Source organism: Falco punctatus (assembly GCF_963210335.1).
Source record: "Falco punctatus genome assembly, chromosome: 1".
Classification (NCBI taxonomy): Eukaryota; Metazoa; Chordata; class Aves; order Falconiformes; family Falconidae; genus Falco; species Falco punctatus.
In genome coordinates, this window is record NC_137580.1 from 37,553,678 (window position 1) to 37,581,363 (window position 27,686).

A 27,686-nucleotide genomic window follows, 5' to 3' on the forward strand; every position below is an offset into this window, starting at 1 on the left:
AAGAGATGTGCATGAGCACAGCCAAGCAGCCAGGGGCGTGCTGAGCTCGGCCCCAGGCTGCTGCAGCTGCAGCCCCCCAGGACAGGGGACCACAGCGCTGGGACAGGAGGGGCTGCAGGAGCTGGAGCCAGCTCAGGAGCCCAAACAGCCCCCAGGCTCAGCGGCTGCAGGCCCTTCCCCCAGCACTGCCTGGCACAGGGGTCCCTGTCTGTCTGTCTCCTGTCCTCCAGGTCCCTGACTTGCTCCCCAGTCCCCATCCCGCTCCTGTGCTGGCCTTGTTGCTGTCCCCCAGCAGCCTGGGCCCGGCTGACCCCGGGGTTCTCTGGGAAGTGCCCTGTGCCCCCTAAAGCCACAGCTTTCCCTGCCAGGAGTGGCAGGGCTGTGCCTGCCTGTGGCCCCCCATCTCCCAGCTGATGCTCAGCCTTCTTGTGCTGCAGCTGCAGCTGATGGACCCAAAAGCCTGGGGGATCCTGCAACTGCATGGTATGGGAAGGGGGGGCCTGGACCAGACGTCTAATTACTGGTACCCCCTGCCTCCATGCTGGGTGCCTCCAGGGTCTGCCCATTCCAAACTCAGGGGTCCTTCTCCCCCTGGGTCAGGGGCACAGCCATGGTCGGCTCCTGAGCCACAGAGCACCTGTGCCACAATGGCTTGTGGACATTGCCGGTGAAGACCTCAGGCCCTCTGAGCCCAGCCGTTTCCACACCACTCCTCCGACGGAGCTCTGCTGTGGCTGCAGACCCGGGCAGGAGCAGGGGGTTGGGGAAGGGGCCGCGGCACCTGCAGCTCCAAGTGCACCCAGCCCCTCTCCTCCCATGGAACACCCCAACAGGGGGAAAGGCTTCCAGCTCAGAAGAGACAAATGCCATCTGGTCAAAACCTGGAAAGGCCTTTTGCATTGAGAAAACTGACAGCAAAGAGGGAAGACAAGTAGAAATGTAGAGGTTTATGCAGACCTCCCCGCTCCCACTGTGTTCTTGTTTCCAGGCAGTGCCGGGACCAGCTGAGTGGGTGACACCTGACCTGTCCCTGCTAGTCCCTGGGAAATCCTCTGTATCGCCTGGCAGCTCTCCCTGCTCCTCACGTCCCTGCCAGCTCCCTCATCCCTCCCTCCTGCAGCCCCACATCCCAGAATGAAAGAGGGGAGGCAGATGAAAGAGGTGGAGGCATCACCTCCACCCACCCCGAAAGGGACAGTCCAGCCTGGGTGAGGAACAGGATCCGGCCACAGCCCTGAGCACTCACCCGGCTGAAGCTCTCAGTCAGCTGGTACTCGCAGAGCATCATGTCAAAGAAGATGGGGATGGTGGACTTGCGCAGCTCCAGCTCCGGCACGAGCGTCATCTCCAGGATGGGGCCCACCATGCCTGGGATGAACTTGATCTTGTGATGGCCTGGGAAGGGCAGGGAGGTCTGGGGACTGGGGCTCCCGCAGCCTGCTCCCTGGGGCCAGCCCTGGCCTGGGACCCTGCAGCTGCGAATGGGCAGCAACGTGTGGAAGAGGAGGGGGAGAGGTGCTGGGAAGAGCACACCTGGGTTAGGCAACCACAGCACAGCTAGGCATTCCTCCAGGGCAGCCGTGCTGGTGGGCAGGTAACGCTGCACGGCCAGGCCAGCACACCCAATGATCGGCTATGGGACCATCAGCTGGGGCTGTGCTGGTGTCCTGCGGGCCCTGGCACATGTGAACAACCCATGCAGGAGCCTGCAGGCACCCATCACTGCTGCCCTGCAGGCTGCCCCACACACTCTCTGCAGCTCCCTGCTATCTTCTGGGACGTGGGGCAGAGACCTGAGATGCTGCACCCTCCCTGCCTGCCTGGCCCTGGGACGCTGAGGCAGTGCGACCTGCACAGTGCAGGGGGAACGAGGCAAGGCAGGACCGGGGAATAGGAAGGCAGGGCTGCAGGCAGACGCCAGCCCGGAGAGGGGAGGCTGCCCGCAGGGAGTGTGAGCTTGCGACTGGTCACAGCACCTGTGGGCTCACACACCCATGGCCTTGCACACCTGCAGGTGTGTGCATGCCACAGGCTCATGTATCCCACAGACTGCACATCCCATAGCATCTCACAGCTTGCACACCCTGCAGGCTCACATGTCCCACAGGCTTGCACGCCTGCAGATTCACACACTTGCAGGCTCCCACGCCCCACACTAGCAACATCCTGCTCCCCAGCACCTATTTTGGGGACAGTACTGATGATCACCAACCAGCCTGCAGAGACTCGCCAAGCCTCCTCGTTGCTGGCCACACTGCGGCTCACCTAGGTTGTACCACATGTCCCGAATGGAAGCTCCGATTGTGGCTCTCATGTCCCCATACCTGCCAGGATGGCTGTTGGTTAGCATTGCTCTGTAGCCTGGGGCACAGCATCCAGGCCAGGGGCCCAAGCACAGCCTGAACATCTCATCCCGAAATCCCTGACCCCAAAGCGTGGCAGCAGGCTGGGGTGGGCACCTGAAGCCCAGCTGCAGAGCTCAGCCCCAGGGTGCTGCTGGCAGCCAGGCCAGGGTAGGGCGGGGGCAGAGAAGGCAGGAGTGACTTACTTGGCCAGGATGCTGTTGCGCTTGGCTTGGGAGAAGTTCTCCAGCTGCAGCGATTCCTGAGTGAGGAAAGCCACGGCCAGGTGGAAATAGTTGTTCCAAAGCTGCAGTGAAAACACGTGGCTGAGGGTGGGTGGCATGGTGGGGCTGGGGGCCAGGCTGGGTCCCCTCTCTGGCTCCTGCAGGGCACAGGCAGCCCCACAGCTTGGGGCAACACCTGCTCACCTGCAGCTCGAAGCTGCTGTCATTCAGGAACATCTTTGTCAAGGTCATGGCAAACTGGTTGATGGCACGCAGGAACTCCCTGTGGGGTAAGTGGCCACGGGGTACTGAGCGGAGGGCAGCCGTGCTGCCTGCCCACCACCCACAGGCAGGGCTGAGTGGCTTCCGGGCTGGCGGCTCCCAGGGATGGCAAGGTCGGGGTGGTGGGGTGGGGGACAGGCCTCGCAGTGCCCTGGGGCTGGGGCTAGCAGTGCACTCCTGCCCGCATCCACACTCCAGCTTTCTGCCCACTGTAGTGCAGCCAAACACTGCCCAGGTGCACCAGTGCGGCACGCCTGGCATCCCTGCCCTGCACAGACACCCAGGGTGGGAGGGATGGGATATCTAGTGCCAGCTTCCCAATGGCTGCCAGAAGCCCCCCGCTATGTTGACAGATCTGCAGAGAGCAGCTCTGCCACCCAGCTCCCAGATGGGGCTGGACTGTCCCAGGACAAAGCAGGAAGTGCCTGGAGCTGCCCCGAGCCAGTCAGAGCATGGGCCCAGGGTTGTTCGAGGGGGTGAAGCCGGCCTCAGGCTGCCTGGCATAGCTGTGCTCCCGTGTCCACATGCCCCATGCCCCAGCAAGGTCCCTCGGGTTCTCACATCCAGCCCCAATGTCCGCCTGCAGGTCCCTCCCAGCCCAGAGTTCCTCACCGGTTCTGCACCATGTTCATCACCATCCAGTCGGAGGGGTACACGGTCTTGCCAATCAAGTCCTTGAAGAGGATGAAGGTCTCCATGAGGAAGTCCTGCCAGGGAGGAGGAGATGTCAGGAGCTAAGCTTGACCATGATGCCCTCCTGGAGTGATGCTGTGCTGAGCACCGAGGCTGGGAGCAGCCCTTGCCACCTGACAGCAAAAGCTTCACCTCTGTGGAGCAGGGTTGTGGGCTGTGACGAGGTCCAGGGCAGGTGGCACCAGTGCCAGGTGCCTGGGTGTGGGCAGGTCATTGGGACCACTGGGATGCCCCAGCTGACACCTGAGGCAGAGAGGCAGGTGCCAGTGATGGAGGGACCGGGTCTCGCTGTGTGGGGGCAGCACTCACCATCAGCTCAGGCCGGGAGGGGAACGCCTTGATGTAGGAGCTGTAGTGGTCCTTGTCCATCTGGCTCAGGATGGCAGCCATGCAGGCCACGTAATGACTCTGGGGGAGAGGGGCTGGTCAGGCACTGCCAAGGCCCCGCAGCCAGCAACTGTCCATCTTCCTGCAGACGGTCCGGTCCGCACCCTCGCCCTCTGCCTGCCGTGGTCCCCCCCTTCTGCCCCACTCAGCCCTGGCTCCTGCAGCCAGCCCTCCTTTCTCGGCCCCGTACACCCTGCTCCAGGGGCAGGACAGCTCTTACGCCTGCTGCCTGCCGTGATGCTGGGGAGGACACAGGTGTAGTTACATAGCATATCAGTTGGAGCACACATCTGTAATTTTTAAGGTAGTTTAAGGCAATCTGTGGATGTAAGTGCATTTGAAAAATGGCAAGCAGCTTCTTTCTGGAGGCTGGTGTGTCTATAGTGTGCCCCTAGCAAAGGGTCCCACATGGAGCCATTAGCTCCACTCCTGCCCTTTGCTGGGAGGAGGAGCACAGTGGTGGCACGGGCTGACCAGGATGCCCGTCTCTGCATGGGGAAAAAGGCCATGCCTGAACTCCAGATTGTGCTCAGCTGGTGAAATGGAGGCATGGGTAGGAGGGTCAACACCCACCTGCTGCTCACCAGTGTTTCATCTTCCATTTAGCTAATTAGTGCAACATTTTTTTTCTTGGTGATACTTTGAACAGATGAGCCTGCAATAGACTTGCTCTTGGGACAAAGCTACAGGAAACTCTGCTGGGAACTGAGCAGCAACTGAAGCCCAAAAAGCCAATGGAGTCAGGGCCCTGGGTCACTGAATGGGGGCATTGCTCAGCTGCCATGGATGTCCTGAGCTCTGCTCATTCAGGCAGTGGCCAGCTGTGGCACCGATCTCAGAGAAATACTATAAAGCATTGCTTCCTCGAAGGATGGCTGCTGCTGGACAGAAGGTACAGTCCGGGGGGGGGGGGGGGGGGGGGGGCAGTTCTCAAGGAGACACCACCACAGCTAGCTCACAGCTGGGTGTGTGCAAAGCAGCTCTAAGCCCTCACGTGATGTTTTAGGAGTCTGTATCCCAGGAGTCACCCCACACTGAAAGTCACCCAGGGATGCAGCACCATGGTCCAGCCCGCAGCACAGCAGCGGAAAAGCTGGCTGCTCTCAGCAGCAGCCACCATCACAAGGGTGCTGTCACCCTGCACACAACCACCAGAACCTGCTGGGAAACATACAAACCAAACCAACCACCTTCAGAAGCGCCATGGTGTGCTGGGGGTGGGCAGAGCCGGGGGTTGGTCAGGTCACTCTAGCGTGGTGGGAAGCCTGGTACTGCCAGGGTGGGGTGTGTGGGTGTGTGTGTGAACACTCGGCCATGAAAGCACCCGACGCTTCCTATTATTAAAGACCCATTTTTAGCAGTGCCCAGCGCTGAGCACCACTACCCACCCTAGTGTGCACAGGAAAAACCCTCGTGGCACTGCACAAAGTCACAGGGTTACACAGGCCCCTTCCAGCCCTGGCGGGTCAGCTGCTGCCAGACCTTCCTCCTGGCTCATTCCACCAGCTCCAGTGTTCTCCACAGCAGGGACAGAGCCCCACCACAGCCCCAGGCCAGCCCTTGCCATCCGCACAGAGCGGCCAGCAGCATTTCAAAGGCCAAGGGGGACAACCCAGGGCCACTTGCCTGTTGCCAGTGACAAGAGGGGCCAGGTTTGCCCTGTTGGCCCCTGGGCAGCCCCAGCAGCGGGGCCAGGGGAACTCCTCAGGCAGGACTGTGGCACATGGCAGGGGATTACTGCAGGGACAGGCCCCAGGGTGCAGGCAGGCTTGCAGGGAATTATCTTGTGAGAAGCAAAGGAATCAAACCCCAACAGATCCCAGTCCTTTTAGCATCAAAGTGAAGCCACAGACCCTTGGCTTCCCTGCTGAATGCTGGCAGGCAGCAGGACCAGCAGCACCTGCACACAGGGAGGCTGCAGAGGCACGCTGCAGAGATCCCTCGGGGACACCGGGTCGCTGGCTGTCAGCGGCTGCCTGCCTGGGTCCTGGCAGGTACAGCTCACCCACAAAGCTGGAGGCAAATCCCTCCTCACCATGCAGCAGGGCCTGCTCCCAGAACACGGCTCAGGAGCAGGGGATGCCCTGCCCACACGGGAGCAAGCACTAAGTGCTGGCAAGGTAGGGAAAATGCCACAAACCCACTCACATTCCCTCAGCGTCCACGTGCAGGATGCCATGGAGCCCTGGTCTTGGGAAAGACCCCACAGCCGGAGCCAGGGTCACCTACCCCACCGGCAGAGCCCGGCTGCGCAGCTTCGCTGGGGCGGCGCAGCCTGAGCCTGGGGTCACTTCTCACGTGCCGGCCAGGGGTGCACATCGCCCACCGCCAGAGAGAGAAGTGCTGCGTGACCAGCACAGCTCCGCGGGAAGCTCGAGGCAAGGCAGGAAGGCGACGGGAGGAAACTTCTGCAGCCAGCCAGTCAGTTCTGGGGATCTGATGAGATTAGTTCAGTCACCTGGAAACAGCTGTTCTGGTGGCTGCTGGAATTAGATTCAGTGAACTCTCTGCACCTCCTGCTACACTTTCTTCAAGGGGACCCGTATTTACATTTAAATTACCTCACTAGGAGCCACACAGCCAGGCACCACCACACGAAGGGGCGTAGTCTGTCCTGTGGACAGCATGTGCATGGGGAACGGGTCTGGGGGTGGCCCCCAAACCCGCTGGGGTGGTCACGGACCGGAGCGGTTGCAGTCAGCCCCCGGCAAGCCGCAGCCCTGCCGCCCAGCACCTCTAAGAGCCGCCGCACCAGCCGCTACAGCCTCGGCACGGCCGGGACACGGAGCGCACGGCCGCGCCGCGGGCAGCATGGGCGGCGACCTGGACGGGAGGGTCCGGCGGGGAGTCCCGGGCACCGACCGGCTGCGGCGTCTGCACACTCCCGGGGCAGGCGCTGCCCGGAACCCCGGCAGTCCCGGCCCGGGTCCGCGTCGCCGCCTCCCGCCTGCCCGGCCCCACGGGGCCGGGCATACGCAGCCATCGCGGGACCCGGCCGAGAGGCTGCGGCTGCCGGTGCTCCTACCCCGCCGCAGGGCTCCACCCGGGTACCCCAGACTCCGCGTCCCGCCGCCAGCTCCCGCCCGCCGCTCCGCCCCAGGCTCCGCCCCCGCCGGCTCCGCCCCGGTACCGGCGAGCCCGCGCGGCTCCGCCCCGCCCCGCCGTGCCCCGCGCCCGCCGCTGCCCGAGCCGCGCCGCCGCCGAGCACCAGGTACGGGGCGGGCTGGGGAGCGGGGCCTCGGCCGGCGGAGCCAGGCGGGGCGGCGGCCGGGCCGGGCGCTGCGGGTATCGGCCCTGCGGCGGCCGCTGGCTGCGCCGGGAGCGCCGCGGTGGCGGCACCGGGGCCGGCACCGGGACCGGCACCGGGATCCCGTGCGGCGCGGGCACCCGGGGCGGCGCGGCAGCCCCGCGGCAAGGGGTGCTGGGGCGGTGGGGACCTGCGACCGGGGGCGCCGCGGCGAGGGCCGGGAGCGGCGAAGCGGGGCGGGGAGCCCCGAAACTGGGACTCCACGGCGGCGTCGGGGCGGTCTGGGCACCCGTAGCCGGGAGCCGGGCGCGGCGGCCCGCGGGATGCGCCAAGGCCGGGACAAGGAGCACGGGCTGGGCGGGTGGGGTTCCCCGGTGCCCCTTCCTCCCCGCCGCCGGTGCGCGGAGCCCGGCCTCAGCGGCCCCGTGCTGCCGGGGGTCGCAGCGCTCCTCGGGTCCTCCCGCCGCCGAGCAGGTGCTGCCCGGGGCAGCGCCGGAGGCAGGGGCCGGTGGCACCCCGCGCCGAGCCCCCTACATTGGGCACCCCGCGGCGAGGTGGCTGGTGGCACCCGGCACCGAGTGAGCCGTGCGGCCGAGGGAGATGAATCCGCGTTGAGAGCTGCTGTGTTAGAGGGGGTCGAAGACCCCCAGGGTCGGGCCCCGGTGCGGCAGCCCCACTGCGTGCCGCCTGCCCTGCGGCCCCGGCAGTTCGGAGCGGGGGGTGCGGGCAGGGAGCGGGGCTGCGGGGGCCGCTGGCCTCGCTCAGCCGGGCTGCCTGGCACCCGCCTCCCCCTCGTCGGGAGCCGCGTCCGTCAGCCGGGGCTGTGCCTGGCTGACACACGCACACGCACGATCCCAGGGATGTCACTTTCTGTACCGCACGCCACGCTGACGCCGGCCGAGGGTACGGCTGCTCGGGCTGGAGGGATGCAGGCACGCTGCTCCGGCAGCTCCCAGCGCGGTGCTCCCTTTCGAGGCCTTTGTGTCTGCCGGCGGGGCTCCGGCCGCTGCTGAGGCAGGAGCGGAGCTGGGTGCAGCTGTGATTGCTCCCCGTGAAACAGGCAGGCGCAGCTTGCAGGGCTGCTCTGGTCTCTCCGCTCCCCATGGGAGCACGCACAAAACCCAGTTTGAGCCATGGCTCCTTGCAGCGGTGCGAGGGGAGCCTGGGGAAGGGTCTCCGTGGAGCCGTTTCTCTGCTTGGAGCATGAGGTGGACACGTGTGAGTAACCGCCGGGACCCAGCTTTGCCCACCGGTGCCCGCACGGGGCTGGCGGCTGCCCGCGGGCTGGCTGCACGCTCGGAGGCATGGAGTGCTTCTTGCCCACTTGCAGCTCCCGGTGGTCCCCACAGCTCCTGGGGGCATGGAGCAGGCCCCTTGGCGCGGCCGCGGCGGCAGGGGATGCTGAGGGCTGCCAGCAGTGCCCTGTCCCCTCCGGTGCTGCCCGAGGAGAGAGGCTGGGGAGCCGCCGGGAAGTGGCTTCTGGGAAGAGCTTGGCTGAGGCTGGCACCCACCATTCCTTCCCTGCGTTTCCCCTCTGCGGGAAGTGTTCGGTCCTTCCAGTGCACTCGGAGGAGCAGAGCAGATTTAAACGCAGAAGCTCCTTTAGAATGAGGTTATCTTCTTTATGAATTATAATTATTATAATTATTTAATAGTATGGTAGCATCCAGAGGCCACAAATAATTATTGGGTCTATTCCCATCTGTAGTAACAATACTACTTCAGTCCTAAGTGGTGCTTTTGGACAGGGTCTGCCTTGCATGTTTACGGAGATGGTCTGTATCATCCTGGCTGTTTGGTGGGTGGGGAAACCGAGGCACACAGCAAAGACACACACTTGCTAATTCCTAAATTCCCCTGGTAGCCAGCATTGTCTAAAGCGCATAAAGATAAAGGGTGTGTGTGTGTGACTGCTAGATGGCATTGGAAATCCACTTAAAGGCAGGAATTTGTATTCTGAAAGGACATTCTCCCGATCTGTGCTGGGAGGCTGCAGCTGCAGAGGCCTCCCACGCTGGCTGCCAGCACCAGGCCCGTGAGTGCCGGCAGGACAGGACGGGGGGCTGCCCGACGGGGGGCTGCCCTGCGGGGGGCAGGTGAGGCCGCCGGGGAGTGCTGCCTGCACCCGTGGCCAAGCCGCTGGGACTCTGGACTGGCGCATGCAGGGTCAGCCGGGGCGGTGCGGTCGCCTCTGAACTGCTGGGCAGCAAAGACTTTCCAGCTTTTTCCAGAAATGTGCTTTGTGGACAGCTTGTGGCTTTCTAATAAGATTTCTGGCATGCGAAGGAGCACATGGAGTCCCTGTCTGCTGGGGGCCTCCCAGCCCGGCCAGCTGCTCCGCTCGCTGGGGCAGTGTGGCCCCAGATGGGTGCCTGGGTGCCGTTCTCTGCGAGGTGAGATGTTCCTCCCCAGGGAGAGCGTGGAGCTGCTGGAGGCCTTGTGATGAGCTGTGTCTCCCGTGGCCAAAATTCTTTGGGCCATGTCCTACTTCCCTTGTCCTGTGATCACTGCAGGAGCAGCCCGTGTTGGAGGTGCTGGCAGAGCCCGTGTGCTCTAGTGCTGGGCACCAGCCGAGCTCTCCCTCTCTTTGTGCTCCATCTCCACATCAAACATTTTCCCACATCTGTGTAGTCGCGCAAGGCATCTCCGGGACTCAGAGGAACGTGGTGTTGCCCACGCCACGTTCACCGGGAAGGAAGCCACTGAGCAGGGTGGTTTTGTCCTGCTGCGGTAGGCTCCTCTGTGTCCCCTAGGAAAGGTGCTGAACCACAGTGCCCAGCTGCAGACTGTGAGGGATGCTTGCCTGCTCTTCCACGGAGGCAGCTGAGGGAAGCCTTGGGATGTGAAACAAACTCCTCCTGACTTCATACTGCTCCATATGGGCTGTCTGCCACAGTCTGCCCATGTTCCCCTGGGTAGGTCACCCTACCTCTCCATGTCTCATTTAAAATGGTGATATCAGTGCTCCTCTGCTTGGCAAAGAGAGTTGGGAAAGCAAGCGGGTAGCAGTGAGAACAGAGTCATTACTGTCATGACAGCTGTATTAGCATCCATGGGAGACAGAGGAATAATTTGGCTTCTACAGGCTTCTGAAAGCTTTGTGCAAAGGCTTTGTACTTCGCTGTGTCTCTTGGCCATGTAAAGTCTCCATCTGACAGCACCAGCATCTGCAGTTGAAAGAGCGATGCAAGCGAGAGTCAGTGACCTCTGTGCACCGGGAGGAGTATGATGTTGCTTCTTCCCTAATTGATGGGATCCCTTCCACAGGGCATTAGCCATGGTGCGTGCGTTGAGGGCGGCCAGGAGCCTCAGGCAACCCTGCGAGGTGCCCGCAGGGTGCTCAGGGATGCTGGCACTGCAGGGAGGTGGGTGGCCGGGGCTCCTTGCTCCGGCCAGGCGAAGAGAGCCTTCTCCTGGGCCCTGTGGCTGGGAGAGTGACTAATTCTCCTGCAGAGCACTTCAGCCAGTGACCTAAATAGAGATGCGTGCAGATCCCTTGGCTCTTGCTAGCTGCTGCTTGCATCAGGCCCCGGCTGACACAGGGGAGGACCTGTGTGTCGGTGATGCTGCTTGGAGGCCTCAGGCGATGCTCACTGGGGTGCTGCAGAGCACGAGGCACCCAGGGCATTGCCTCAGCTGCAGGGGACTGTGCCTGCTGCCCTCAGCCAGACCATCCCGGGTGTTTCTGGTGGAGTCCCAGTGGTGTTTGAGCAGAGCCTAAGACCTTGCCTTGAACGCTTCCAGAAGGGAGGCTGTGAGGATCACTGGAGACATGGGGAGCTGGCCTTGGGGGGCACCAGCAGAGCTGGACCTGCTGAGCGCTGTGAAGTGTGGCTGGAGAAGGGATGTGTGTCTTCGCAGGGAACACAAAAGGGCTGAATGCTGAGGAGGGAGCAGAGCTGTTCAAGAGGAAGCAGTATATTGGCACAAGCACAGTCAGATATAAACTGGCCTTGATTAAGCGCCTGCAGGAAGTTAGAAGGTCTGTGAGCCTTGGAGCAGCCGGGCTCTGGAAAAGCCTCCAAGAGAACCATGAGGGTAGGGCATGAGCTGGCTTTGTGGTGGAGCTTCCGCAGCAAGGAACCGGATTTTGGGTTTGCTAGCTGCCCGAGGAGATGCTCTTAGTTCTCCATCCTCAAGTCCCACAGATGCTCCAATCTGAGTACAAACGCATCAAATCCTCTTGGAGCCAAGGCAGGATTAAGCTCTGCTGCTGAGTGATGTGTTGCAAACCTGGCTCCTGCCCGGTTCTCCACTGAGACCAAATGCCTCATCCTCCAGTTCTGCCCCTCTCCGTTGCCAGTGGCACCTCTCTCCAGAGATCAGGAAAAGCAAAGGTTTTGTCCCAAGAGAAGCCATTGTACCCAGTGAGTGGAGCTGGGTAATTAGCTCTTCTTTTCTGCAGTTCCAGGAGAATATGACTTCCTCTCTCATAAATCTAATCTCCTGGCTTCCTGCGTCTTGAGGAGAAGATTTATGTGTCTGCTCTGGTTTTCCCTCTGCCACAGACACTACCAGGACGACGAGGTGGAGGATGGGTGGAGAAAGGGACAAAGCTGTCCCGGGGACAAGCAGTGTTGTTCACGGGTGTGGGGAGCAGCTGGACCCTCCGTCGGTGCCTGCAGTCCCACTGTTTGATGGCTGTAGCTGGGGTCTGCCCAGCAGCCTCATCAGTCCCAGGCTGGTCCGTTCCACAAGACACCGATGTCCATTGAGTCAGGAGGAAGAGCTGAGCTGGGCCTTGCTTCCCAGGGGAGGAGGAGGAGGTGGGCATGCAGCTGGAGGCTTTCCCTCTGCTCCTCAGTACTTTTGGTGGATGCAGGTAACTTTCCAGACAGGACAGCATGAAGCAGGGCTCTGTTCCTCTAACGTCAACCCTGCAGCCCATGTGAGATAAGTCTCAAGATAAAAATTCAGAAGATTTAGTGCCTCCCTCTCACAAAATTCACCATCCATCAGTACTGGTCAAAGAAGAGCGGCCCAGTCAGGGGGGTATTGGCTCTCCAAGGGGAGACTCACAAGCCCTTTACAGGCTGCAGGTAGGAGCTGGCAGTGCCTCGGCAAAGTGCGGGCTGGCAATGCAGGATCAGTTTGGATCCCACCGTGCAAAGTGGCATGGCAGATTCATGGATCTGAAGGGCGCTGAGCTGGGGATTGCAGCCAGGCTGATGCGTGATCCAGAGTTCCAGCATCGTTCACAAATCCCCATCATTCTGAAGAATATTTGCTGTTTGCAGGGAGTGAGGACAGTCTGAGGACTGGGTGAGTTGGCACCTGAAGTTCAGTAGTATCTGTGGCCAGGTCACACGGGAAGTGGTTCCTGATGCTTCCTTGGCTTTTGGGCTCACTCAGTGGAGGAGATGTCATTCCCAGCTGCACTGAGCATCCAGCTGAACCGGAGAGGCCACCACTGAGATACTCATGTCATCTTTTGCTTTACAGTGGCGGAGTCTGGTTTTATCAATACATCACCTGATGCGACCTGCTATCTCACCTTATTCATGCACTCATAATTCCCATATGAACTAGAGGAGAAAAACGCTCAGACCTTAAAAAATTGCCAGACGGAGGATCCTGCAAATCCTTTCCAAGTTGCTCTACTGCTGGCTGGCCTGACTTTCTTAAAAAGTCACTCCTCTGACTGCCCTGATCCCCACTATTCAGCCGCCGTTTTGCTGCTAGGCTGGAGAGGAGCCTGGGGCCACCGCAGCAGAGACCCATCCTGCACAGCGGCTGCTCCGCGCTCCTCGCATGGCTCTATATTTGTCTTCTTCCTTCCTTGCCCTTCTCTCAGTCTTGGTATACTCCGCACATTTTCTCAGTGCTGACTTTTTCCTTTGAGGTCAGTGAGAGCCAGTGCCCACGCGGGGCCCGGCTGCCCCTCCATAGGACCTGGGCAGAAGCACGGCTAATTGGCGATGATTGCTGGATGATTATGTCTTGAGACGTGCTGGTTAGCCAGTTTTTAATCCATTTAATGTGTGCCACATTGCTTTCGTATTATTCTGCTTTCTTCGTCAAAATGTCAAACGCCTCACAGAAATCCAAGTCCATTCTGTCGAGGCTTTTACTTCCATTGACCAAACTTGGAACCTCATCAAAACAGAAAATTGGTCTGATAAGCCATGTTCTCCGTGGCCCTGCGCTGACTGGCGTGGCTGGTACGTGCTGCCCTCCTTCAGCTGTTGCTAGTCAAGCTCCAAGCCCATTCTCACACCGCTGCCCCCCATCAGCCTCGGGCTCTCCCGAGGCTGCTCTCCACTGACATGCCCCAGCAAGGACCCCGGTGTCAGCTGTCCTGCAGGCGCAGAGCCAAGAGGAGCACGCAAGAGCAGGGCACCAGGGCTCAGTCCCTTGCCCCCTGCTAGCAGGGGTCTCCTGAGAGCCACCTGCACCAGGTACCTGAGGACAAGCATCAGCCATGGCATGGCAACTAGGACAGGTCTCCTTCCGCCATGCCCTCCCCTGCTGGCCTCTGTCCACAACCCCACTTGTCCCCTGGGAGAGAGGAGCTGCTGCAGCCCTGGGCTCCCGGCAGACCAGACCCTGGAAGGGGCTGCTTGGGGTTCGGGGACTTCGGAGGGGCTCCGGCTTCACTGCACCTTGTCTCTTAGCGCTGCCTTCCCACCAGTCCTCTGCACCGCAGAACTGACCAGACCCCTGGGTACCTTGTCCTGGGGCAGGGTGGTGTCAGCGGGAGACATCCCTGCTCCTGCTCCTCCAGCCTGGCCAGCCCAGCTCCCTATACTGGGGTGCTCGCGGGTGAGCTGGTGGGGCACAGGAAGGTGCGTGAGGAGCGTGGCTGCATGCTGGACACACAGTGCGTCGGCTGGGGCAGGCAAACACGTGGGGGGCGTGGGTGAGCCTGTGGCCCCAGGACTGGGGCCGTTTCCCTGTAAATATGCTTATGGATAGCAGCTCCAAAGTGCTGGTGTGGCTGGGGGTGTGTGCTTCCTGCATGGCTCCTTGCCGGTGGCCCTTTCTGTGCATCCAGAATGTCCCTGGAGCTGCGTTTCCAGATAGATCTACTGGCAGAGCAGTTTTCTTGGATTCCGCTACAGTACGGGGGAGCCCATCAGATACTGCAGCCACTGGGTTGCACAGTCCTGATTCCATCCTACAGCAGGACTCTTTATCAGCACTTGAAGATGCCAGCATGCTGCAAACAGCGCCTGAATGTGGCACTAAATCTAACTGTACCATAAAGCTATACACAGCGAGATGAGTGGGAGGGTCCAAGCTTTTGGTGTTTGACATCCTTAGAGCTGTTCCCAAATGGAGTTAGCACGTGTATAATTTATAGAGTTTTTCTTTGTCCTTGTGGCTTGTGTCTGATCCCTCCAGCAGTTCGGGAGGCAGAGGGTGCTTTGGTGGAGGCCCTGCTGACTGACAGCATCACGTTTGCTGCGTAGGCAGTGGAACGGCCTTGTCTCGCTCTGCCGTCAGCTGTGGCTCAGTGAGGTCCCTGCTGCAGGCTCGCAGGGGCTGCATCTGCGCTGGGACCATGCCGGCAGCGCTCCTGCCCCGTGCCTGGCTGCGGGAGCAGTTCCTGGCACCCTCTGCCCCATGCCCGTTGGCACTTCTGTTAAGGAAGCCTCCAGAGTGGGCTGGCCACGCATGGGCTGACCTGCCGGAGTGCTCAGCCCAGCTGTGCTGGTCCCAAGTGGCGCTCAGGCCAGACCAGCGCAGAGGTGTGCCAGCCAGCCCCGCTCTGCCACTCGGCGTGTGGCCCTCCTGGCATGGACGTGGCTGGGGATGCTGAAGTGGGACGCCGGCGCAGGGCGCACCGGCTGGGTGCCAGCTGTTGTGGCAACGCAGGTTGGGGGGTGTGTGTGGCCCTGTGGCTGCGGCAGGGCCTCGAGGGGGGGGTCCCCACAGCCCCTCACTGCCCCAGCAGGCTCTGCCTGGTGCAGCTGGGTGCCAGCACTGCCCTTTCCCCCAGCCAGGCACCCGCTGGCAGGCGCAAACGCGGAGCTGCTGCTCCCGGGCTGGCACGCAGGCTGCGGCGAGCGCAGGGTGAGGGGGCAGGTGGCGCTGGCTCTGTCCCTGAGCCGGCTCTCTCCTCTGCCTGTTGCTGCCCATACTAACGAGGTGCCCCATCCCTCTGCTGTGTCTCCATCGCGTCCTGCCTCACAAACATCTCCCGGTGTCTGGGCACAGCTCCAAGCTCGGGAAGGAAAGTGCTGGGTGGCTGGGCGGCGCGTGGAGCAGCATCCCGACTAATGCTGTGCGGGGGCTGCAGAGGCACAGGGGCATGCAGTGCTGGGCAGGGGGCTGGGGGGGGCTGTGTCAGCCCCCTGCTCCACTGGGTCGGCAGCTTGCTGCCAGCCTGGGGAGACACTGGGTGCCGTCACGCTCAGCACTCGGGAAGTTTGCTTGTTACCAGCACAGGGTGACTCCAGGCCACCATGCTGAGTCAGCCGCTTCATTACAGCAGGAACCAGGCAAGATGGTGAGGGGAGCCAGGGGGGCTGGCTGGTGCCATGTGTCCATCTGCAGTGAGGGCGGGAGGGCTGCAGAGCGAGCAAGGCTCCCATCTCCCTGCGCTGAGGGAGGTGCAGGGGCACTGGGGGAGCAGTGGGCTGTGGTCCGAGGCAGGGGCCACAGTGCTGCGGGATGCACGACACGGCATGGTGCGAAGGGGCGAGTCTGTGCCACAGGGAAGTCCCCGTTGCTCTGCTCTTTCCCCATGCCACAGCTACCTCTGGACGTTCCAGACCTCAAGTGCTGGGGGGCTGAAATGCCAAGCACAGCAGTGCCGCTGCCCACCAGGGCTGGTGTCTCCAGCTCTCTCACTCTCCCTCCCTATCCCTGGCACTGCTTCCCAAATTAAGCCGTTGGCCTCCTCTGCACCTGGGGGCACCTTGGGCAGGGCTCCTGGTGTGTGCCCTGTGCTCCACCGGGTCACCTGCCCAGGCAGTGTCATGGGCCAGGGCAGCAGCTGGTCACCAGGGTGGGCAGAGGCAGGGCAAAGCAGGCATGGGGGCTTTCTGCTGGCGGGGGTTACGGCCAGGACAGGGCTGCGAAGGAGGGATTGCCCTGCCTGCGTGAGGAGAGGGAGCCCTGCACAGCTGCGTGGTAAGGATGGCAGGGGCAGGGACGTGGACATGGCCCCGGGGGTGTGATTACCCCTGTGCAGGAGACCTTGCTCAGGGGCAGGACAGCCCCCTTGCTGCCTGGGAAGTGCTGTTGGTGACAGGGACGCATCCCCAGGCATGAGCAGGGACCTTGGTCCTGCAGCCAGGCCCTGGCGGTGGCCCTGCGAGCAGGAGCTGTGCAGCGTGTTTGCAGGTGAGGCAGAGCAGGCGAGAGCTGCGGGCAGGCGGGCTGCCTGGGGCCACATGACGGCGGAAGGTACAATGCCCCGGGAAGACCTTGCTCTCCGAGCATCCCTGAGCCACAGCCCCACGGCAGAGCCTGGGGTGAGAGCTGGAGAGACACCAGCAACTGCCCTTCCCCGCAGCGAGGTGCAGGGAGCAACCCCCCATCTCACCAAAGCTGCAGTCTCAGCCATGATGCCTGTTCTCCCTCCTGGCTGGTTCTCACACACCCGAAGTGGCTCAGTGTTCCCAAGCCACGTTTGTCCCGCTGCCCACAGAGCTGTCCCCCGTGCCCGCAGCCCAGCCAGCCCTGCTACACCTCCGGTGGGTGCCGTGGGCAGGATGGAGCCCTCTGCCCAGTCCAGCCATGCCCCACGCAGGACGAGTTCCATGCCCGCTCCAACCATGCCCCACACAGGGACCCCATGGAGGCTGGGTGCCCCACACCTTGTCCAGCCCCACGCAGAGCTGGTGCCCTGTGTCCAGCAGGTACCCCGTGTCCATCCATCCCGCGCAGGAGCCCCCCGTGCCCATGCACAGCAGCCCCCCGTGCCTGCCCTCCTGCTGCCAGCACCCTGCAAACATGAGGCACCAGCCCCAGCGTGGCAGAGCTATTTTTAACAGCTGCTTCTGCTTGATTTGAGCTGTGAACTTGTAACGTGTTTATGCTAAAGGGGTTTCTTTTTTCCTTCTCTCTTTGTGCTGAAGAGGCAGCTCTGGAGATCAAAGCTTGTCTCTTCGTGTTTTGTGATGGTGGGGCTGGGGGGAGCGCCCAGAGGCAGTGAGGCCGGCCACGCCACGGGGCAGTGCAGCGCGTGGTGGGGCTCTCCTGGCCTCGGGGGGCCATGGTGGCGGGGCCAGAGCTGACGCATCTCTCTGTGTCCCCGCAGGTCCGGAAGCCCAGGAACCATGGGCAGGGACAGCCGGCTCCTGGTGCGCCAGGCAGCCCGCCACAGGCAGCACTGAGCTGGGGCAGCCGTGGGACCATGGGACGCTGGCGCTGGCGAGGGGGCACGGCAGCGGGCAGGGCTGTCAGGGCAGCGTGCCAGGGGCTGTAGGGTGGGTGGCAGGCAGCATGCCCGGCAGCCCCTCACCTCCCTCCGGCACAGCATCCCCTCTCCGCAGCGGCGCGGGATGAGGCTGCCCGCTGCCCTGGGCAGCTCTGGGGACGGGTGCAGCCCAGGGCTCCGGCCACCAGCACTCGCCCTCCCGCAGCCCACCGCAGTGCCCGGCCACAGGGCAGCAGCACTGGGGCACTGAGCCATGGTCAGCCGGGAGCCCCTTCCCGGCACAGCCCCCGCCAGCGAGGGCAGCCAGGAGAAAGCCATGACGGTGCGCTCAGTGCTGCTGAACCGCGACTCGCCCGACATCGAGAGCCGCCTCAAGCGCCGACGCAACCGCACGCAGCAGGTCCGCTTCAAGGACCTGGTGGAGGCCGGCATGGGGCGAGCGGCCAGCCCCCCGCCCAGGCCTGCTGCTGCCCCTGGCCCCAACACCCCACGTGCCTCGCCGCCACCCAGGGATGCCCCTGAGCTGGTGGCTCTCAGTGCCTCGCGGCAGAGCTGGCCCCAGGCCCAGCCGGGCTCGCTGACGCTGCCCATGCCCAGGAAGGCGTGCATGAGCACTGCCATCCAGACCTCCCCCAGCCTTCAGAAGCCCTTCCCTGCCTCCCAGCCCCGCAGCAAGAGCGTCTGCGACGTGGCCGGGGACACGGTGCTGCCCAGCGCCACAGGGAACACCCGGTGCCCAGGGGAGGCCGTGCCCACCGTTGCCAGCTGGGCTGTGCCCCCACGGGTGTCCGGCAGCCTCCCCATGCATGATCGTGCCATGGCCCCTGCCCAGCACGCCATGATGTGCCACGTGCCACCGCCCAGGGATCCCTGTCCCCCTTATCCGGACACGGCTGGGTGCCCCGCTGCCCACTGCACCCCCACAGCGCAGAGCTGTGCCCCCGAGCCCTGTCCGCTTCCCCCTGCCTGTGCCCGGCTCCGTGGAAACCCCAGGGGCAGCCGTGGGGCTGCCCCACGCCCAGCCTCCATGCCCTGTGGTCAGCCCCAGCCACCCGCTGAGACGCAGGGGCTTGGCCGGAGCGACTCAGAGTGGAGCCTGCTCCGTGGGCGCCCGCTGCCCCAGCCCTCGCCGCACCACCAGCAGACCATCCCCACCATGGACACCCACGGTCTCCGCCAGCCAGCTCAGGGCAACCCCCCGTGGGACCCACCACCACCCCAGCACCAGCTCTGTGGCACACCCTGGGGGGGCCCCTGCTGCACCTCGCCAGCCCCCGTTCCACCAGCGCTGGGCTGGCACGGCTCTGCCACCGCTGCGCCGGAGAAGACACCAGCTGTGCTTGGCTGTCCGGACCCCCACGGCATCTACAGCCGGCTATACGCTGCTGAGCCTGGGCACGGCCAGGCAGGACCAGAGGGGCCCAGGGAGCCGCTGCCCCCCGCCCCACAGGGCACCGGGGCGGGGACGCAGCCGGTTGGGTGGGTACCGGAGGTCCCCCAGCATGAGCAGCCCTGCCTCACCGCCGAGCATTCGGAGACGCTGCGCCACATCCAGGACCTTCTGCAGCTGGTGGTGGTGGCCAAGGGGCCAGCGGGACCACCAGCAGGGGACGAGGACACCCGGACATCTCAGGGAGAGGGCCCACGGGGTCCTGGGGAGCAGGGGGACCTGCAGTCCCAGCTACAGTCCCTGGAAGGGGTGCTGGAGACCAGCCAACAGACCATCCGGGTGCTGCTAGACGTCATCCAGGACTTGGAGAAGAAGGAGGCCCAGCGGGATGGGTGAGTAGGCGGGGATGCAGAGAGGGGCCGGGGGGGCCAATGTCCCTGGTGGGGCTATGGATGGAGGCTTAGGGAGGGGGGCTGCCTCCTGGATGCATTTCACACTGAGAAACTCCTCGGAGCTGCCATCTGTCTGCAAGGTGGCCCTGGGGCGCTGGGGACCGTGGTGGTGTGGAGCATCCCCTGTGCTGCTTCTGGGTGGCATTTTGGGTACAGCCCTGCTGTGCTTCAGCCACATGGGGACAGCACGGGATACTGGGCTCCTCAGTTTGGCAGCTTGTTAGTTTCGCCTCGCAGGTGGAGAGGGGTCTGACATGCCGGGGACACCAAGCTTAGCGCGTGCCACAGCAGTATTGGTATGTCTGATTTGGCATACGATGGCATGCAGGAAGGGACCTGGACCTGCCAGATGGGCAGCTCTCCTGGTAGTCCTGACCCTGGTGCCTGCGCACGTATTTGTTTTATCTAAAACAAATGACTACTAAATACCTCCTTCCAATTAGGGGTGATAAAGGTGGTGTGGATCCCACAGAGGCGATAGCAAAAGTGTGTCAGCCCACAGGGGCGTTTAGGTGGGGGGTGCAGCACCGTGCTCCCTCCCTTGGCACAGGCTGTGTGGCCGTGGGCACAACCCGAGTGTGCCCGTCCCAGCCAGGAGCCACCGGCAGCCCCTGGGCAGCAGCTCCCACGGGCTCTTCCCTGTGCTCTGAGCGCCCGCTCCCCCGGCCGTGTGGGAGCTCGCTTTCATCCGTGCCCCGTGCCCTGGCCGCTTCTGCCCCCACACAGCACGGGCGACCTTGCCTGAGGGAAGGAAAGTGTGCTCCCGGGCTTGGCCCTGTTTGCTCCAGAAGAGCTGCAGCACCAGCAGCTCAACGCACCCTCGCTCCCAGGGAGCTCAGCACCCCCACCGTGCTCCTGTGCCCTCCTGGCTTTTCAGAGCAAGACCCTGAAAAAGTGCTTCTTATGGCTGAGCACAGCAGTGCTGCGCCTGCCTCTGTGGCTGGGGACCTGGCAGCGGTGCTGGGGCCAGGGCTGGGGTTTGCTCCTCCCGCCATCGCTGCTGCTATTGCTGGGCATCGGCGTGCTGCCCTGGCACGGCCCTCTCGCCCCTTGCCTGTCAGGGTTGCACAAGGGTCTGCTTCCCTGCTGAGCGCCGCAGCCCTGCAGCCATGCAGCGGCCATGCCGAGCCTCATCCCTACAGGGTACACCGAGGGCATGTGCAGAGCGGTGCCTGTTGAGAGGGCAGGTTTGCTTCTGCAGTCAGAACTGAGCTTGTCTGCTTGGGAAGCTGATTTAGCTTCACTGCGGGCAGCTTGATTAAGATCTCAGCTCCATATACTGTTGCAGTCAAATGAGCAAACAAGATGCCTGGAGGCATAAGGAATGGGATAGGAAATCAAATATTAAATTATCCTCGTGTCTTTATGCTGAGGAACAGCATGGCCTCATTTGCCACGGGCCAGCGTCCTGCAGGCACATGGTGGCTCCAAGGTGCCTGCCGTGTGCCAGAGCAGGGCCACCAGCCCAGACACTGCTCGTGGTGTAACGGGTCCTCACGGGGTCCAGGCATCTGCTGCCAGCAGCATCCCACACCAAACACCTATCCCAAAATTAGCTCTCATCCTGCTACAGAGGTGCAGGCTTATACGTTAGATACCCTCACACACACACACATATACCATATATATATAAAAGGTATCATGTTCTAATTTATGTGCTAACAGTATAATCCCAATTGTAATATATAATTTGGCGCATTAAAAGACCTAGTTTCTGAAGGCTGAGAACAATCATGATCAAGGTCAAGTAACAGGAGGAAGATTTAAACAGAAAAATGTGACTACTATGTGGGACATGTGGGTGTTTTCTCAGCTGTCCTCCAAAAAGCTGCAGCCTGCCCGGCCAAAGAGGGGCAATGGACATGTGGAGATGGTGTCTGCAAGGGTGACAAAAAAGCATTTCACAGGGCCCTTTTTTTACAGCTCTGAGGGCAGCCAGAGTCGGGGCACCAGAGAGAACACCCACCAGTAGTGCTGGGGTTCTGGGGGTCTGCGGGCAGCTCCCTGGCACAGCCCCCAGCACCCTGGAGGCTCAGGAGGGCTGCAAAGCCAAAGGCACACCAGTTCAGAGAAGTTGCTGCTAAGCAAGGAGAGACATTGGTGGACCATTTTCCCAGGGAGGTGGTGGCCCTCCTGCCGGCAGCTGGAGCCAGGGCCAATGGTGGCACGACAGAGGCTGCCAAGCTCAGGGGAGCACCAGGCTGGCACTGTGGCCAGGCAGGAGATTCACTGCCGGTCCCTGGTGCCCCGTGGCTGCCTGGCCCCTGGGCTGTGGGGATGCTGCAGCCAGTAGAACCCCTGAGCTCACAGGGTGACAAGAGCTGAGATGTGCCACTGACAGACAGTGGGGATGCTGGGGACATGGAACGCTCGGTCTGCACGGTGAGGCCAGAGCACAGACCTGGTCCTGGGGAGCAGGCAGCTGGGGAACTGCGGGCGGGAGGGCGGCAGGGCAGGCAGGTGGTGTTTGCCCAGCGGGGCAGCACGCTGTGTGCTCTGTGAGTGTGCAGCTGGCCTGGGGCTGCATTGTGGCCGGTGTTTAGTGCCAGCAGCAGAAACATTCGAGGTGCAAATGCCTTCTGCAGAGATCAGGAATGAGCACAGCGTTGGGGCTGAGCTGAGCTTTGGCACTCATCAGCTTGAGTCCTGCGAGCCTTCCCTGGAGGAGGCTGCCTCTCTGGTACAGAAGCATCAAAAAGAGATAAATTCTGAGTTTGGCGTAGGCTGGTGATGAGTCCAGAGCATCTTCCTCTACCCATCTGTCAGGACACTGCTCTGTGCCACCAGTGCCCCCACACAAACCTCATGCTGCCCGTGGTACCATGTGTGGGGAGATGGATGGTGACCTAGGGTGGCTGTGGGCGAGAGGTACAGCTCTGGGAGGGAGGGATGGAAGGAGGCGGACACAGCATGAAGGATTCAGGGCCTCTGCTGTGCCTGTCTCTGGTCTGCACCCATCTCAGGAATGTGCAGAGCTGAGAGGCACCGCACTTGGCCTGGCATTAAACGGCATCACACGGGAGGAGAGGAGCTGGGACCCAGGGGGGATGGGGCTGGATCTCAGGGAGGAGAGGAACTGGATCCAAGGCAGGATGGGACCTGGGATCCAGGGAGATGAGCTGTGTCCCAGGGAGGACAGGAGCTGGGTCGCAGGGTCCCAGCTCACGGCTGCTGGAGTATGAACTGCAGAGGCAGATGAGGGGTCTGGGCAGCTGGGGAGGTAGAGGCAGAGCGAGGGTGGCTCTGCTGGCTCACAGCACTTCTGCTCTGCCGCAGGCGACATTCTTACCGGACAGGGCAAGACATCGCCAACTGCGGGACCTGCCGGGACTGTGCCTGCATCATCTACAGGTAAGAGCCAGCTCTGGCACTCCGCACCTTCCCAGCAGGGCCCCTGCTCTCCTCTGTCCCTCACCCTCCTGATCTGGCTACAAGGCAAAGCTGCAGGGGGGTCTGCAAGCGTTCGCCCCTGGGGTCCATGCCAGGGGAGGGAGGGGGCCTGCCCGCCCACGCTCCATCTCCCATCCCTGCAGCAGGGTGGATGCTCAGGGCACCCCAAGCTGTGAGGGGCTGCATGGCCTCATCCTGTCCAGGTCAGAGTGTCCCCAGGGCACATGGCACGAAGACAGTCACAGCTTTTCCTCCCCTGTCCCTCCTAGTGTGGGAGCTCTCTGTAGCAGAAACCTCTGGCACCTTAGAACAGACACAAACCTGGCTGTGCGGGGCCAGCTTGGCCCCTCTGTGCCAGCTCCTGTCCCTGGCAGAGGCCACTGCAGGAAGCTCAAGGGAAAAAGTGACAGGGCACGCGGGGAGCAGCTATCCCCGTGCCACGTGTGCTGTGCCGTGTCCTTGCACCTCGTCCTGCTCACCCATTCCTGAGGGACCTGTCCCATCTGCAGCCCTACAGCAGCTGGGTACGTGGAGGCTGTTAGCCCTGCTGTCCCCACAGCCACCCCTGCTCCTGGGGCACCATGGACGGACAGCTCACGGGTGTCGGGGGGGCACTATGGACGGACCACTCGCAGGTGCCAGGCGACCGACCCCGTTACAGCCGCCAAAGCTGCCCAAGCCCACCTGAGCACAAAGGCATTCTGCTGCTGGTCATGCCTTGCAGGGGTGGCAGGGAGGAGAGAGCTAGCACCTCGCGGACTGCAGCACACCCTCCTCTGGCACCAGCCGGGGGGCATCTCCCCTGCCAGACCCCACTGGGCTCCAGGTGAAGGCCAGACGGAGCCGATTTGCCAAAGAGCAGCCATTGCCAAAGCCCCTGCGCTTGCCAGGAGGCTCCCATGGGACTGGAGAGAAGTCGGCAGTGCCTGTTGTGCCAAAAGATGGTTCGGTGCTAAATGCAGCCCCACCTGACAGCCCAGCGCCCGAGGGGTGCAGAGGTGTGCTCATCAGCACCCAGAGCCATCTGGGCACAGGGTGCGGCTCTTCCCCCAGCGTGCTGCCGGGGCTCCTGGCAGGGCTGTAGGCACCTTGCCATGCAGCAGCCAGCTCCTTCCGTGTGTCGAAAGGCCAGAGCAGGGTCCTGGTGTTATTTGGCTGGAATCTGGTCCCTTTATCAGTGTGGAGAGCAGCCCTGCTCCCAGAAGGAAATGGGGCGATTTCATGGAGGACGGCTGACTGGTTGCAGCTGGAAGGAGAGTTGCTCTGGTTTTTTTTTTACATTCTGTAAAGGCAAGATATTGGGGAAATCCTCATTAGTGGCTGGTGGGTGGGCTTGCTCACCCGCTAGCAGTCCAGGCTGCATCTCATCCTTGCGCCAGCTTTGCACAGATGCTGCAGACTGCCGGTCACGCAGAGGGTTCCTGCCCCTTGCCAGGGTCTGGGACTGTGGGGTCTTGGCTCTGCTTCCCTGGCATCAGCTTTGGGTCAGGGCATGGAAGCCCTTTCCTCCATTGCCCTCTCTCCTCACAGCCCATTCAGTCTACAGGGAAAGGTGTTTCATCCTCCCAGTGCAGGCAGTGATGTGGCCGGGTCCTTCTACCTGTCAGCACTGTGGGAATCCAGGACTTTCAGTTTTGCCCAAGCCTTCTGCCCGTCCAGGCATCTGTGGGTGTCCGTTTGCCCTTCTGGCTGTGCATCTCGCTGTCTTCCTCTGTGCACGTTTGGTGGCTGGCCAGGCATGTTCTCATTTTGCTATTAATTAGGCTTTGCTAGTGCTTGGAAGTGCAGGATGCGGCACAAGTGCAGGATAGCACACACATGTGTGCACAGGGCAGTTTAGCTGCTGCCCTGCTGGGCTTTCGTGAGCACCTGTGCATGGGATGGGCACACTCCCCTGTGGGCACCTCTGGGCTGGGGGGGCCCTGGCTCCAGCCCTGCTGTGCACCAGCATCCTCATGCTCCCTGTGCCGGCCACCCCACATGCCCACACCACCGCGGGAGCAGTGCGTCTCTCACTTGTTCTCCACTTATTTACACCGCAGACTCCCCTGCTGTAGCTCATGGGGGACTTCAGTGCTAATTGGGTCTGACGAGCCTGTCTCCACGTGGCATTGTGGTTGGGGAGAGATGTCACATCTTGGGGAGATGGCTCCCTATAATTGTCAGGCTCCTGCTGGGAACTCCCTCTGGGCTTCGCTGCCATCCGCGTGATGAGAAGAGGCTCCGGTGGGACCCAGGGTGGGGGGAATGGGTGCATCACCAAGTGCAGAGTGCACTGGGTGCCAGAGCAGCGCTCCTGGCACTGGCCCCCAGCAGTGGTCAGCAGCGAGGAACAGACCTGCCCACCTGTGTCCCATCCCAGGGACATGCACAAATGTGCCAGCTGTGCACCTCCATAGCAGTCCTGAGCCCTTCTGCTGCATCTGCACTGGGGAGTCAGGGTCCCTCCCCATGCTGCCGCCCTGTTATGGGACTCTCTGCCACAGCTTGCCCTTTTTGCTAGAAATAGCTGGGGATGACTGGTGTCCTTGCAGGGGACCTGACAGGAGGTGACAGTGTGCCAAGCAAGGGTTCAGGGGGAGCTCTCCGTGTGTGGGGCGGCTGTGCCACGTGCGTAGTGCCAGGCACACACCACAGCACCTCACTGATCCGATGGGATGTGGCTGGTGTGAGGAGGTTGGAGTGCTTTCCATGTGAGGAAACATTGCAGCACGTGGCCGCTGGCAGCCAGCCTGCATGCTTGCGGGGTGCTGCAGGGACATCGGAGGGCTCTGGCACTTGCAGGAAACCTGAGGGCTGGGGGGGGGGGGCACAGCCCCCCTCACCTACCCAGACCCAGGGCACCCCCATTCCTTGCAGCACCAGCGGTGTGACAGGCAGCAGCACAGCCCTTGCGCGCTTCTGCCACCTCCTGTTGCTGCCACAAGCTGTTTGGGACTGATCCCGTACCCCCCTACCACAGCCTCTGGGGCCGAGGCCGGTTGGCAGGAGCTGTCTGAAGGTGCATGCCAACAGGATGCCCCCTTGCAGGGGTGCATGGTGACCCTGGGAAGTCTGCCCACTGGGAAATGCCAGGAGCCCTGGAGAAACCTGCCAGAAAAACACCCCAAGGGCCACTCCACACCACAGGCCCCCAGCCAGCCACTGTTCTGCACGAGGCCCCTGCCCTTCCCACGGGCTCAGATGTCCCCAACAGCCACTGAAGTCAGGCTGGTCCCCACCACAGTGCCTTCCCGTGCAGCAGCGGGGCTGAGCTCCCAGCGATATGCCATGGGGGTGTGTGGGGGGCTGAGCTCCCCAGGGGCTTGTTTAGGGGTGCCGGGGTGGAGGCGGGCACGGGGGCACAGAGCTGTGGCAGGCGGGGGGCCGCAGCGGGTGGTGGATGCCCTCTCACGCTGTCCCCCCGCCCCGCTTGCCCGCAGCGTGGAGCACGATTTCCGGCAGCAGGAGGGCCGCTTCCAGCAGGTGCTGAGCCATATCGAGGGTGACACGACACCGAGCTCCCCTGCCACGGCAGCGGGGACAGTCTTGCCACCCAGGCAAGAGCCGTCACCAGTGACGAAGCTGCCTGTGAAGCTGGACACAAAGAAATCCAGGCGCAAATGTTTCTGGTTCCTGTGAGCCAGCGGTGCCCGGTGAGCCAGCAGCGCAGAGGCACCGTCCCAGCACTGACCCCCTGCCCACATCTCCCTCTCCTCTCCCTCCCTCTGACGGTAGGGTTTGGGTAGCACCAGCTTTTATATTTTTAACTGTTCAGTTTAATGTATCAAAGCCCCTGTGTAAATAAGGCGAGGGGAACAACGGCTGTATTTAATGAGAATTCAATAAATTCTACGGAGACGCTATTTTTGTTACATCCTCTCCCACCTGTGCACTTCTGTTCTGGATGAGCATGTGGAGGGGGCTGGTGGCCATTCCCCTGCATGGGTGGTAGTGCTTGCCCAGCCCCAGGCATCCACCCCCCAGCGAGAGCACCCTGGGGCCCTCCTCTACCTCAGGTCTCCGCGAGGGCTGCCTGCAGCCCCAGTGCTCCCAGTCTGCCCTGGCTGGAGTCAGTGCCCATCCCTGCACCCCACAGCACAGACTGCTCACCTGTCCCCCCTGCTGCTGCCTGCAGGTTAACGGGGGCACTGAGGATCCCTCTGGTGCCCTTGGTCAGAGCCGGTGGAAAATGCTCTCTGTGGGACCCGGAGAGAGGAGACCTGTCCCGGAAACCTTCTGGGTGGGAGGTGGTGCTGGGTGGGGGTCCCAGGGGTCATGGCTCTTCTTCCAGCAAGCATCTCCAAGTGAGGTTGGGGGGCTGAGCCCCACACAGCCTGCCTGTACCCAGGACTGCCACAGAATTGGGGACTGTGAGGGCTAGAAATTCCCTCTTCCCCTTCGCAGCCAGCTGGCAGGACCTCCCTGGCTGCAGGATGTGCTGGCTAATTACAAGGAGAGAGGAATTAGCAGCTCAAATATTCCAGCCTCTGCAAGGCTGCCCGCAAGAGAAGTTCAGCATCAATTTAATGAGGGTCCCAGATCAAAGCAGCCGGCGGCAACAGTGGGCGACGAGTGTACACCGAGTGCAGTGCAGTGAGTGCTCCCCATGCTCCCGCCCAGCCCACCAGGACATGCCGTGCCCAGACCACCCTCCACGCCGTGGAGCCACAGGGCCAGCGCTCCCCAGAGCCCAGGGCCAGGTGACATTGCCTGCGTGTGGCACTGGGGCTCCCACCTCAGCACCACATGGCCACTAGCCTGGAAGAGAAGGACATCGCCCAGCCTCCTCCAGGAAGTGCCTGGCACCCAGGGCCACAGCAAGTGGCTGTTGCAGCCACAGAGGTCCGGCAAGGGTAGCAGGGGGTGGGAAGGTCCGGCCACGGCCACTCTAGTGGATGCCCGCACCACGGTACCCCAAACCAGGACACTCACCCATGCAGGAGCCAACATGGCATTGCTTGCGGAGC

At 62.4% G+C, this 27,686-nt stretch overlaps 2 protein-coding genes across 6 annotated transcripts in view; one reads left to right on the forward strand and one right to left on the reverse strand.

Annotated features, from left to right (window-relative positions):
- LOC308056528 (dedicator of cytokinesis protein 2-like) overlaps positions 1–27,686 on the reverse strand; it is a 77,278-nt gene that overhangs the window by 11,125 nt on the left and 38,467 nt on the right. For 3 of the 5 annotated variants that reach the window (XR_013924862.1, XM_080372084.1, XM_080372083.1), the window contains 6 exons: positions 3,851–3,949; positions 3,461–3,555; positions 2,771–2,849; positions 2,549–2,649; positions 2,266–2,324; positions 1,247–1,395 (listed from right to left, as the gene is read on the reverse strand). Coding sequence is in view for 4 of the 5 variants with exons in the window: in XM_080372084.1 (XP_080228210.1) it covers positions 1,247–1,395; positions 2,266–2,324; positions 2,549–2,649; positions 2,771–2,849; positions 3,461–3,555; positions 3,851–3,949 (582 nt within the window). In the remaining variant the exon portion in view is untranslated. The remainder of the gene's footprint in view (positions 1–1,246; positions 1,396–2,265; positions 2,325–2,548; positions 2,650–2,770; positions 2,850–3,460; positions 3,556–3,850; positions 3,950–27,686) is intronic. The other 2 variants (XM_080372086.1, XM_080372085.1) reach the window with 1 other exon arrangement.
- LOC308056769 (uncharacterized protein) lies at positions 7,070–26,582 on the forward strand. Its single transcript, XM_080372599.1, has 4 exons — positions 7,070–7,139; positions 17,386–19,287; positions 22,624–22,698; positions 26,160–26,582. Exons 2-4 carry the CDS (start codon positions 17,759–17,761, stop codon positions 26,356–26,358), a joined length of 1,803 nt encoding a protein of 600 aa, XP_080228725.1. The 5' UTR covers positions 7,070–7,139; positions 17,386–17,758; the 3' UTR covers positions 26,359–26,582.